Source organism: Borostomias antarcticus, assembly GCF_949987555.1.
Source record: "Borostomias antarcticus genome assembly, chromosome: 7".
Lineage (NCBI taxonomy): Eukaryota > Metazoa > Chordata > Actinopteri > Stomiiformes > Stomiidae > Borostomias > Borostomias antarcticus.
Genome location: NC_140240.1, coordinates 16,806,035 through 16,819,881, shown reverse-complemented (window position 1 = coordinate 16,819,881; position 13,847 = coordinate 16,806,035). Strand labels below are relative to the sequence as shown.

Below are 13,847 nucleotides of genomic sequence, written 5' to 3'. Positions count from 1 at the left end.
CTGTAGCCAGCGCGAAACTGCGCATGTAGGCCTAGATATATGTGTTCGTAATAATTAAATTACATCCAGATGGAGAAAACATGTGTTTGAGAACAAGGTTATAATAACAATTAAACGTTATTTGTATAGCACCTTTCATAAAGATAAATTCAGCTCAAAGTGCTTTACAACAGAGTATTTAAATTAAAGAATGTGAAATTTAATGATGCTTCATTCGTAGACTATAGGAGAAAAACACTGAACCCAGCCTGCTTAATCTGCTCAAAGACGCCACCTGGCGGGGGTGCATCACTAAAACGAAATAACACCCATCTGAAATCCCACGAGATTCCCAACGGGATTTCCCTGCCAAATACCGCGAAGGTGAAATACTGCAGCATGTGACATTTCTAACTTCCCACATCTGTATTGGTCTGGTACTCATGACCTGAACATCAAGAGTACAAACATAGTAACTAAGCTTAAGACAGTCCAGTTTTGACATTGGCCTGACTAACGTTACATGCAAACCTATCTAGCTAACGTTAGCTAGTGCTAACCTAACTTTGGCTAGGTAACTTTGCTGGTAGCTAATTAACAGTCTAGCTTGCTAACCTGGAAAATTTGCGTTACATAGACTGTAAAATGAACGTTGCAGCGTAGCCCAAATTATGTTTGGACAAGTAGACAACTACAGTGGATATTCAATATGGATTGTATTGTATATATTGTAAGTAGCTAGCGTTAATTTACCTCAAACAAACGTGTCTCAACTCCGTGTGGAATTCCAGCGTGAATTAAAGCAGCTGTGTGCAATTCACACTTGCAACAAGTGTGATTGGCACGTGACCTATTTCAATCCACGCGATTTGCGGGGGAGGGGGAGTAGCCCAGCAGAGTAGGCTACCATGAGCACAGCACAAAACACAACAGCGTTCGAGTTTTTTTAAAATGTATTTATGAGAAGTCAAAACTTTTGATAACCTAAATTTTGCAGCAATGGCGTTACAAATTCATCCATGGCGGGCCGCCATGGATGAATTAACGTATGGGAAACACTGACCTTCAGATACCTCCATATCCAGTTATCATACCTTCAGTATATTGTACTCTCCATATTCAGTTATCATAACTTTAGTGTAAGTCACAATACAACTGTTACATCAGCTACTGCACAGCTACTTGTGATGATACAAGTGATACAATACACTATACTGTCTTATAAATACGTAGGTCAGTTCACTGACAGAGTTTAAAATAGAATTTGTGTATTTATTTATTTATTTATTTATTTATACCGGCTCTCTCTGTCTCACTCGGATGACTCAGTATCTCTAGGTTTTATATCTGTGTACGACTGTTTATCAAAGTCACTCATCAGGTGTGAGTGAGAAGAGGAGACGCTCACCGCTCCCGCCAACGCTGCCCGCGCCCAGCCCCTCCTCCCATCTCCTCCCCTTCCTCTCCTCCTCTCCCCCTACCCTCCCCTCTCCCTCCCCTCCTCCCTTCTCCTCCCCTCCCCCTCCACTCTTCCTCTCCCTCCCCTACCATCCCCTCCTCCCCTCTCCACTCCTCCCTGTGTCGGGAAATGTCATTGTGTCACTGGAGAAGGACAGCAGCTCGCCACGAAACGGAAGCCCTGAGGTCATAGGATCTGGCCACCGTCGTGTCATCTTTGAAAGTGAATCCCAGGGTCACGCTCCCCCAGGAGCAGCCAATCAGCATGAAAGAAAAAGAAATCACCACCATGACAATATTTTATTAATCAGTGTCATTATTAATAGCATCTCTACCGCAACGGATTTACTATAACTTTAGCCCCAGCTGGCTCCCTGGCCTGGCCTATCAGTCCAGCGTGGCCCGTGGTACACCTAGGCATTTTAATGAAGCCATTATGTAAGCATGCGCTTGTTTCCATAATGGGGAGAACAGCCAGTGAGGGTTGAAGCACAAGAGAGCGACAGCCTCGGAAAATTGAACAGCGGCTGAAAAAAACCTGAACGGGGGGGGGGGGAGAAGGGGTGAGCTTGGTTTAACGAGGCCTTCAGCTTCCCTCATTAGCAGGCGAGCAGTCACAACAAAGTCACTTTGTTCTATCTCCCTCTCTCTGGGCGCTTGTTCCCCGCGCGCTCCAGATGACGCATGTGTTTATAGATGTGGAGACCTGAGCCCGAGATCAAGGTCATCAGCGATCGGCAACGGCAAGTCCACAAATCCCCGGGGGGTATGGTGGATAAAAAAAATTAGAAGGAAGGAACAGGCTCTCGCCTATTGGCTGGGGTGCTAGTGTCCGTCTGTCCATTCCTCTGGCCAGTCGCTAGTGAGGGGGTTCATGGGCAGTCGTTCCTCGTTAGAAGCACTAAACTCGCCTGCTCTCTCTCCTCCTCTGAAGAAGGTGCGAGGTTGAAGCAGCTCGATAGCCAGTGGCCTGGGGGTAATGTGCTGACGCTGCAGCCCAGCTCTAGCATGCGGGCTGGGAGTAGATCAGCCACGCAGCTAGTATAGCATTTGTCGGGTTATCGCTCCCTCCCTCCTTTACTCCCGACAGTGTTGGCCGGCATCTCTGTTGGCACCACAAGAGGCAGTAGTCCCAGCACACCAAAATCAACCGCCATCTCGACTGCACAAGTAGAGTAGTGGTGAGAGCATTGGACTCCCACCCGGGAGACCGGGGTTCAAGACCCGGTGGGGATGACTTAATGGGACTATACCCCATATCCTTTCACTCCAACCTTTACTCCTTGCCTTATAGGTCAGATGCTGACCCAACCCCAACCCACACTAGGGACTGGAAGAAGGACACCAAAACCAACCCGCCAATCTCCACTGCACAAGTAGAGTAGTGGTCAGAGTATTGGACTGGCCTGGTTTGATGAGGGGGGTCGCTGTTGCCTGTTACTCAGGTGTGTGTGTGTGTGTGTACGTTTGCACTCACCTGTGTGCGGTACTGTATGCCTCTGTCTTTCTGTGTCATTGATTGCTGCAAATAACTCCCGCCGTAAACCATCAGCACCCTCTGTACTAACCATGTACTACACTGCAAAAAATATAACCTTGTTCTAAATTTTTAAAATGTATCTAAAATATTTGACTTGACTCAATCTAAATTGTCACTTGTCATGACCTGATTATTTTATGTTGATGTAAAACATATTACTGCAGTTGACTTAACCTTAATTCTTTACCTTGATCCAAATTAATTTCTTTACATACAACCATATTTCAGTAATTGAACCAACCTCATGTATTTACATTGAACCAAATTAATGTATTTGCATTGACACCATTTAATTTATGCACATATAATCAAATTATATTTTTCATATTGTCATAATATGAATTTTTGTGGATATTAATTTTGTTCCCTTCCCAAACTACAAAAGACACTTGGCCAACAGATAAAAGTAGCATTTCTTTATTGTCCGCATCTCATAAAAGTTAAAATGCAATTATTTAAAGTTCAAAACTCTTATAAAACATAGCCCAGCAGTACCCCTTGGCAAGGTCCAACTCTGTCAATAGTGGTCGCTACAGGCAGGCAGCCTCCACACACACACGCTCACGCACACATGCATGTGTACACATGCACACACACACAACATACACACACTCATACACGTACGCACGCACACACATGCACACACTCATACGCGCGCACAAACACACACACACACACACACACACACACACACACACACACACACTGAGTTCACTATTCAGTTGGATCCAAGCTCCATCAGGATCTTTAAGAGCTTCAAAGGTGAACGTGCATACCTTTGGATATCCCATGTTTTGCATGACAATCAACAAGAATTTGCATATAATACTTATAACATACTTATAACTTTAAATTGAGTTATAAGTCAAAAATGTATAAGAGGCTTGTGGTGGTTTGTGTCTTAAAAAAAATATGTGGTGGTTTGTGTTTTAAAAAAATAGACGGCCCACCAAGCAAATGAACCAGACCGTCTGCCTACTGGCTCCTTCTGCATCTCAGACACACACACACGGCAGTATACACACATCTGAACTAAGTGAAATATTGCCTTCCAGATGATTCCCCCCCCCCCCTCAAAAAGCAGAATTCAAAACACAATTATAACAAAAGCCCAAAGTGGCTGCAGCATTCCTTGGCTTGGTACAACTCTGTGTCAATGGCTGGCTGTGGTTACTACAGGCTGCCTCCATACATACACAACTACACGCACACACACATTCCACATGCGCGCTGTGTATGCCGCACGCACGCGCGCGCGCACACACACACACACTACTGTGCTCTGTGGAGTTCACCCTTCAGTCTACGAATCTTAGAGGACATCTTGTTGGAACCAAGCTCCATCAGAATCTTCTGAAGAGCCTCATAGGGGAGAACGTGAACCCCTTTGGATATTCCATGTTTAGTGCATAAATGAGTCCAAACAGCATTACCACTGCAGCTGACACAGAAGGCAACTCATTCAGGACTTCGACACTGTCAATGATGATTCTGAATTCTTTGGGCTGATGCTGAAGGCTCTCGTTCTCCCTGATGACGAAGACTGCCATAGTGGTACTCTGCAGCTCCTGCTCGGCTTGCTCTTTCTGGGACATCTGAGGTAAAATATAGGACAAAATGTATGAGTGAACCAACTCCTGGCTGTGACTGGCTCCCAATATACTACTTGCACTAGCTCCACTACCTAAAATTAGGTAGTACTCTACATACAGTTGCACATACACCCCCACACCAACCCCAGCCCTACAACAACCCCACACTAAACCCACACCAGTCAACACCCCCCCTCCACACCAGACCAGCCAAATTCACCCCCCCAGATCAGGCTGTTGATCCGAATCGGAACCAGGGCAAATACAAGCATCTCGACTTTGAGGAGGAGCTGGGAATAACAATGGTCACTCCAGAAATGCAACGATGACAGTGGCTCCCCTTAACACCAAGCGAGAAGGCCACAGCGAGTGTAGGACCACGCCAGTTCCAGTGGGCACACAGGGACCTCCCCAAAAAGGCAACTGTGTGTGCAGTGTGCTGGCCACCTAAGGAAGGGTACCTGCTGCTAGTGTGGAAAGCACCTTTAACACATTTCATGACTATAACCATAACCACTGAGACAATCCAAAAAATTAAAATTAAAAAGGGTACTTGTTCTTATCAGATATAAGGGTTAAAATGTTTTGTGCTCAACTTTTGCTACTGGTTCACAATATACATCATACCTGATTAAGAAATTCCAGGAAGTTGGCAGATTTCGTCTGGGTTGCACCTCTTTTTTTCTGATGATCTGCAATAGCTGTGTGGAGTACTTGTATAGCTGGGCCATGAATTTGGTTTGCAGGGGAACTGCAGTAACCTGCAGAAACTCTGCTTTGATCTGTAATATGAATAAGCAGTGCACAAAATGTTTTTGAAATGAATAATCTCTACTATTATGAAAAACTTCATTTGAAAAAGCATTCATTCCCCATCCCCAAACCTTGACTTTGAAACACTTTTAGACATTTGTACAAAGAATGGTATACCTCTTCCATCTGAAAAAGAGCTGGCCACCTTTCCATGATGGTCTCAATGCTAGGCTTCAGATCTACAACCTCTTGCTTCCTGAAACCAAAGGTCTTGGCCATTTTCTCCCTTACAGTTTTTTCATTGTTTCTCTTCTTTATTTCTATCAGAAGCGATGTTCTCTCTTGTTCCAGGCTTTCTGGAGTCTCGCTGCTGGGCTTTGAAGGATAGTTATTGGCCTCACCTCTTCTTGCCTTTTTGATGTTCTTTGCTGGGAAGGGATCTTCTGGTGATTTGGATTTGAGAGTATTCACCATGAGCTCAGATGGAAGCCCATGTGACCTCAACTGAGTGTGATAGTTGCTCATCTTACTCTTGAGTCTCAGTTTCCATCCGTAGCTCTCATTGAAAGAGTCTGGTTGTCTCAGGCAGGGATGCTTCCGTGTCAGAGCCTTTGCAACTTCACTCAGGTCTGCATCATTGGGGTATGCCTTGTATGAGAAAATCTTCTCTGCCACTTTTTCCATATGTCTGACAGCATTCTTGACCTTGGTGTCAGTCTTGTTTGGCTGGTTGTGTATTCAGCATTCCCCTTCTCTAGTTGACATTATTTTTCATAGGAGAAGAGCGGGATGACAAACTCCTTTGGCCAAGGTTCGGTTCTGAATCCCTCGGAGCTGCTGCTGCTGAGTATGACTGTATCATCTGAATCAGAGTGTGCTTGTATCAGGGCCACTAATATAAATCAGCTGGGGTACTATTTAGGATAACTTCCAGAAAGAGGTCAGTATTAGGCTCTGACGGTATGACCTTGATGGTGGTGAGATCCTTGACAGTAGAGGTTGAAGTTGACAAACACTCCAAAATCAGGATCCTTGTATTGCAGCCTTATGCCTCCAGCCAGTTGACATGACTATGACATTCTCAATAAGCTATTCAACAGTGTCTGGCACCCTTGATAGTTTCATCCTATAGCAGCTGTCGTCACTCAACAAGATGAGCAGTCGTATGGGATTCGCCATGGTGACCAACCAAGGTGCGTCTCAGCGCGAGGGTCCAGGAAGCAATGCAGGCTGATTCTATACCACCTACAAGGAGACAAAGGACAGAGTATCAGCTCCCACAGCATATTTCTACTTGTATTAATTTAAGGGACTTAATGTCACGCTACACTTAGGGGGTCAGGACCAGGACTGCCATTCTCACCTGGGCGTGTTTAAAGGTGTGCTTAACTAAGATTGTGAGGGCCTGACAATGATGCAGGGAGCTGGCGTAGAAATGAGTCCTGCAGTTATTTAGACTGGGGGAGAGATACAGTATGAGACAGCAGGACTTTAGACTGGGGGAGGGACATTAGACTGCAGGAGTCAGAGAGAGACGTGATGTCTGATAACATAGTACTGAAACTCACCTGATATCAAACCTCAGCAGCAGAGGATGCCTGTAGAACAAGAAGAGAGAACCTCATCAGCAGAGAGGGAGAGAGAGAGAGATGAAGATACCTGGCTTCACCAGGTTAGGGGGTCAGGACTATCACTCACCTGGGCGTGTTTAAAGGTGTGCTTAATGAAGATTTTGAGCTATACTGCTATACTAGCTGGACTCAGAGTCACACTCACACACTCTCAGTCAGAGACTGAGAGACACAGAGATAGGATGTCTGATAACATAATACTGAAACATCACACCTCAGCAGCAGAGCACTGAGGGAGAGATAAAGCATCAGTTCATAACCATCCTTGTGTGGGCAAAAGTATGACGAGTTAGAATTCCAGCAAGTTTAGTGAGTCAGTGCCCCTTTTAGTCTAGCATGAATACCGTAATAAGAATACTACTCTGATTAGTCCACACAAAACACAATACAGCACCAAGAAACATACTAAGTAACCTGCCACACTAACACAGATCCTAGGCTACTATAAGTAGCCTACTGCATTCTAGGTTAGGCTACTATTAAATAAAAAAGTCTAGTCTAAGACTGTTTTAGTTCATAGTATAGAATGCAGTACTTATTGTAGCCTAGGATCTGTGTTAGTATGGCAGGCTACTTTGTATGTTTCTTGGTGCTGTATTGTGTTGTGTGTAGAGTATTTATTGCTAGGCTAGGTTAGTCCAACTTAGCTAGGCGCTTTAAGTGAAACACAGGCGGCAACACGGATGAAATGACCTACTTTCCATGCAAGCTAAAAAGCCGGGAACAGAGCCAACAACCTGACTTTACCAATGCTAGCTAACAGCTAAAGTAACATTAAGGCATGGCTAGAACAAAATGCAGGCAACTTAGTTTCTCATGGACGCACAAATCATGCCTACTAAACTACACTAGTCCAGTCTGATGCTAATGAAGCTCGGAGCAGTAGCTAACATTAGCTAGCTAGCTAAGGTGACGAAGGCGGATCCACAATACACACAATGGGTTGCAAAAACGTGGAATGCAAAATATCTTTAGCTAGCTTACGTTAGCTAGCGTTTGTAGGATAACTTACGGTAATTTGGCACACATTTGTTTAGCCAATGGATGTGTCGAACACATTTGATAAGCCCGACAATCGGACTAACGTTAGGACATGACATAAATGCATTACATTAGTGGTAGCTAACGTTAGACTCAACGTTGATTAGCCAGCTAAACATGGAGTGAACTATCGTAGCTCTAATTGGAATTTTATTTTTTCAGCAATAAAAACTAGTTAATTATCTGCTTCTACTTTGCTACTTAGGTTCATTTTTTCTTGACAAGAATTAATGGTCTTCTCTTCTGCCGCACAATGTCTATCAATGGCGGTTCCCACACCGAAAAGAAAGCCCTGACAGGCGGGTTCTACCTAGGGATGGGCACGAGTACTCGAGTACTCGAGTAACCATGGCGAGTAATTGTTTCACTATGAAAAGAAAAAGCTTCGTTATTCATACACCTGCGCACTGTTTTTGGCTACCTGCGTGAGGCTACTCACATCAGTCGCAACATGTCACTTGACACTCTTTTCGGAGAGGATTACTGCACAACCGGGTCAGAGAGTGATCGCAGTGAGTTGGAGGATTATCTCAAGGAGCCGTGCATCCCACCTGACCAAAACCCCCTGCACTGGTGGCAAAGCAAGGAGAACAGGTTCAGGAAACTCAGTCTGCTGGCGAAGCAATACCTGAGCATACCGGCCACTTCTGTACCTGCCGAAAGAATCTTCTCAACAGCGGGACTGATTCTAAATCGCCTCTGTACCCGGCTGTCGCCTGAGCATGTGGATATGCTTATTTTCTTGAAGAAAAATAAGTAGACTAGGCCTAGCCTAAAATAATCTGCTACAGCCCTACTCATTCACGACTCATTTATTTATGTTTAATTCATTATTCATTTTTACAAACCCTGATTTATCCATTTGAATGTGTTTATGGTTTGAGATGTAGGCTATGTGATGCGTCATGCAACCTGAATGTAGGCTGTCACAACTCATCCGTGTGATTTTTTTTTCAAGGGAAACTGCAGGCCGAAGGCCATAATTTAAGTTGATTTTATTATTAATTTGAAAAAAAATCAGATTGAGGCTGTTGGTTGAGTTAGGCCTAGGCCTACGTGTTAAAGCACACTAAACACAGTTATTTGTCAATGTCCGCTGTGACGTTTGTTCTTTAACAATGTCCGCTGTGACGTTTGTTCTTTAATAAATGCAATTGGACTGAATGGCTTAAATTGTTGGTTGTTTATTCATATGCAAATTCGCTATAACGAAATACGTCGGGATAATTTCAGTCGGGCACGTTTACTTAATCGGGCACATAGCCTACTGTAGGCCTACATCGATGGCCACGGACCTCCCGGATTTATTTTTACGGTAGGCTACAGAACAGCGAGTATTCGAGTACTCGTTCATTATGAATATAGAGTACTCGAGTATTACAATAACTGAAAATGCCCATCCCTAGTTCTACCCATGGTTCTACCAAACAGGTGTGCTCTGTGCTGTGTGTGCATGCGCAAATCATATTCAACTTAAAAAATGTGTTGAGAAAAATCAAAAACGTTATATTTGCCCCTTGCCCGGATATTCAGTTCAGTATAACTTAAAATTGATGTATCAAAATGCAAAAAGAATGCGTTTCACAATCAAATCAATAATTTTCTCCTGTTTTCAATGACAGTTATTGTATTGAATGAACAACTGCATGTTACACTTTTTACAGTGTAATGCTGTACTAACCCTGTACTAACATTGTACTAACGTTGCCCGAACGTTACACTTACATTGTTCTAAAGCCGTACTAGCCCTGTTCTAACGCTGTACTAACATTGTGCTAGCATTGTCCTAATGTTGTTCTAACCTTGTCCTAACGTTGTACTAGCCCTGCCATTCTACTCCACCACAGAAGGCTTCTGTTTGGTAGGCCCGCCAGGCTGTTCACCCCCCCGCCCACCCACCCACCAGTTGTAATTATGACGGTTGAGATGGATGTTCTGGGGTGATTATGGCTGAGCGCCGTGTAGCTCATCGATCCTGAAGATGTATGGCCTCCCTGTTTACGGTGTGACGCCATATATCTGCTGCGCGGTGTCCGTGCTGCGTGTGACGGATGCCTTCATCCAATGAGACTTGCATAGATTACCAACAATCCATTGATTGGTTGGGTCGATGCGCGAGCCATTAAGACTGCGGGGCGCGGCGTTGGGAGGCGGAGCCAGGGAGGGTCAGCTTTTTGCTTCTTGGCTGCTGCTGAGTGTGTGTGTGTGTGTGTGTGTGTGTGAGTGTGAATATGAGGGGGAGGAGGGACAGGCGTGTGTGTGTTTGCTATATTGCTGTATATGCACGGTAACTAATATATTGGTATTATATGTATATATGTTTCTTTGTGTGTTTCCTGTACCGCCCTGGTGTTGCATCACATCCTGTCTCACCTGGGTTTGCATCGCATCCTGTCTCACCTGGTGTTGCATCACATCCTGTCTCACCTGGGGTTACATCAAATTCTGTCTCCACAGGAGAGGACTTTGCAGTGGTGCAGCAGGAGATCGTGATGATGAAGGACTGTAAGCACTCCAACATTGTGGCCTACTTCGGCAGTTACCTAAGGTACAGTATTTAAGCCCCCCCCCCTCCATCCACCTCCCCTTCCCCCATCCCCACCCCTCTCCATCGATTCCATTCCACTCCCAGGCTTAGAAGTACACACACCACACATTAATACTGTATCCACACATATATACACAAACCCCTTTCAACTGCTTCATACACAGTCTCAACGTCTGCACACACACACACACACACACACACACACACACACACACACACACACACACACACACATTCAAATAAACCCTCTCTTATAATTTACACACACACACACACACACACACACTTTTGGCATCGTGGGGCGTACTTGCATTGAACTACAGTAACCAGTGGAGTGGCTGGTTGAGAGCTCATGAGCTATGGGGGGACTGGATGTGGCTTGCCCATGGGGGCAGTTGTTGGCGTATTAGTCAACTCAGAAAAGCCACCTCAAAGCATTCATCCCTATATTCTCATACTCACCCCTATATCCTCATCCTCACCCTTCCCTGCTCTCCAAGTCTGCTTACAGCCCAGACTCTTCTGACACGCATCGATCAAAACCTAATTTGTTTTCTTTTGCTTCTTTTCAGGAGAGATAAGTTATGGATATGTATGGAGTACTGCGGTGGAGGGTCACTGCAAGACATCTATCACGGTACTCTCGCGTGCACACACAAACGCACGTACACACACACACCCTCACTCAGACACACACTTAGTCAGTCACTCACTCACGCATGCATGCACGCACATATGGGGGGTGAAATGTGCCATTTCTTACCGCACGGAGCGAACTGAGCTGCATACTGTACTGAGCTGACAAACGTACGCCACCTACAGTACGTGAGTAAAATCCATTGCATTTGATAGGAGGACTGAAGGGACTCACGACTCATGCGGCATCCGCGTAGCTCACGTTAGCTCACGTAAGGAGGAGTAATAATGACAAACCTGACGAACGTCGCTATCGCTTTCACATGTGCAAATTGAATTTGCGAACTGAGCAGACAATCGTCACTACTTGTCCACATGTGGTATTGCAAACGTAGCTAACTAAGCAAACACTTGTGAGGAACGTTGCCGCTGTCACCATCAGAAGGTTACTTAAGCTGCTAGTTGTCTTGTTAGCTCCGATATGGCTAGCCAGCCTCTGTCCAGTGAGATCAGTGATATGACAACTTAACATTAGATTATTTAGCCTAAATAATAGCAGGCTACTATCAGCTAACCTGGTTAATAGTATGTTATTATTCCTACTATTGTGCTCACGTACCGACGGCCCTGACGAGCGTTTGCTCAATTTGCTACATTAGCGAATAGCACACATGCTCACGTACCAACGTCCCTGACGAGTGTCTGCTCAGTTAGCTACGTTAGCAAATAGCACATGTGGTCACGTGGGGACGCTTGTCACGTGTGTCTGCTCAGTTAGCAAATAAGTGGCACTTTCCACCCCCCATACGCACACAAACACACGCACGCACATGCACACACACACACTCACTCACACACACATACACAAAAGCAGTTGAAAAATGACAACTGACTCGCCTGGTTCTGTTGCTGACTGATTCGCAGGGTTAATAACTTAAAGAAGTCCCGTCCAGCAAATAGGCTTTGTGTGTAATGAACAGCATGTAACAGATATTAGTAGCTGTAGTAGTAGTACTAGGTAGGGCTGCACAATTAATCGTGAATTAATCGAAATCGCGATTATGACCTCCACGATTAACTAATCGCAAAAGGCCGCAATTAATGTGATTAATAATTTTGCTTTGAATTGAGTGTGCTAGGACTACACGGGCGAATCACAGGCACGTATGCTGTCTGACCAATCAAATGCGTTCCCGCTGAGTGCGATGTGCCCAGCAATTTCACTGAGAGAAGACATATAGCAGTGGGCAAGACAAGTGTCACAAGAGTACCCGCAGCCGTGAGTAGTGAAAAAATTAGCGAAAACGAGTTAGTAGCAAGAAAGGGATCAACGTCCGTTATTTGGGAGCATTTTGGTTATTATATATTAATATTATATATTAAATATTAATCGCAATTACCATTTTGAAGCAAATAATCGCAATTATTATCTTTTGGCATAATCATGCAGCCCTAGTACTAGGTACTTTATTTATCCCTGGGGGGGATTGTACATATGTACAGTGTTTGGGGACACTGTTGAACCAGTATTGAACAGAACCTTACCTGATCACACAGAGACAGATCCTCATCCATGCCCAATGGTCATGAGTTATATTGCAAAACTGTGTTTCCTTTAACACTAGAATAGCTGAGGGTGGGTCAAGGTGACCCATGCAACTACATTAAAAAATAATTCTCTGCAACCGTTCAAGTTACAGCGCCCTGCTTTCATGACTTTTCCTAGATATGTGTGTTTTACGTGTCAGTGTTTTTGAAACTTCGAAGTCCCACCAGGAAAAGGTAGTTTGGTCATTTTTTTTTGTGAATTCTGGCTAAAAGCCGGTCAGCCATCTTTTTTTACCTGACTTTTAGGCTGCAATGCTACTTTCTCCCAGCAGATGTCGCCTAGGTGTTTTTTTTCAAGGTTGAATGAATAATCCACCCTTACATATGGATATAAGAATGTTCACAGCAATAATATTTTTGTGGTAGACTATATGTGACTTCAACAATGAATGCAAAAGGTTACACTCACACAATGGCTCATTTAGAGAAAACTGTGTTTAATCTCAAAACGTATGCTATCAGCTCAACACAGGTCAAATGTTCTCAAACGAATAGCACTCAATAGTTTATGATGCAAATGTTGAATTTTGAAATGTTGTAAATGTCTCGAAAACACACCCTTACGTGTATGGATGAGAATGCTTATTTAGGCTAGGGAATGAATGCAAAATTACTAGGGGTGCAGGCTATTCAACCCTCTAGATCATTTGCATCGGTTCAGGGAATAATATGTTACAATGTTACACTTGGCACTTGGATCGTTTTTGTTCAACTGGCAATCTGGACAAAGCAAATATATAATATAACTGGGAGTATAATATAATTATAATTATATAGGAGCATTGGTGTGAGTAAAAAGAACTGTGCTTTATCCCTCTGGAGTCTCGTACGTTTTTATAGATTTTTCAGCCATATCAGCACGCACAGAAATCATATACATAATTTTACACCGTTGTTTTGTGTATAAGACGTCTGTTTCGTGTCTTGAGATTTACAGCGTTTATGATTGGTTCCTGAAGGCATCCTACGCCGCCTTCTCTGAATCTGGAGCTTTCCCCATGGATTCAGCTGTCTATCAGTCTCAGACATAATAAACCAATGACCATCCACATTATTCACCA

General features: G+C 44.1%; 1 protein-coding gene across 3 annotated transcripts in view; it reads left to right on the top strand.

The window, feature by feature from the left end:
- map4k3a (mitogen-activated protein kinase kinase kinase kinase 3a) overlaps nt 1–13,847 on the top strand; it is a 205,930-nt gene that overhangs the window by 58,291 nt on the left and 133,792 nt on the right. For 2 of the 3 annotated variants that reach the window (XM_084441509.1, XM_084441508.1), the window contains exons 3-4: nt 10,452–10,542; nt 11,115–11,179. In XM_084441509.1, the coding sequence (XP_084297635.1) occupies nt 10,452–10,542; nt 11,115–11,179 (156 nt within the window). Of the gene's footprint in view, nt 1–10,451; nt 10,543–11,114; nt 11,180–13,847 lie in introns of those variants that run through there. The other variant, XM_084441510.1, reaches the window with a different exon arrangement.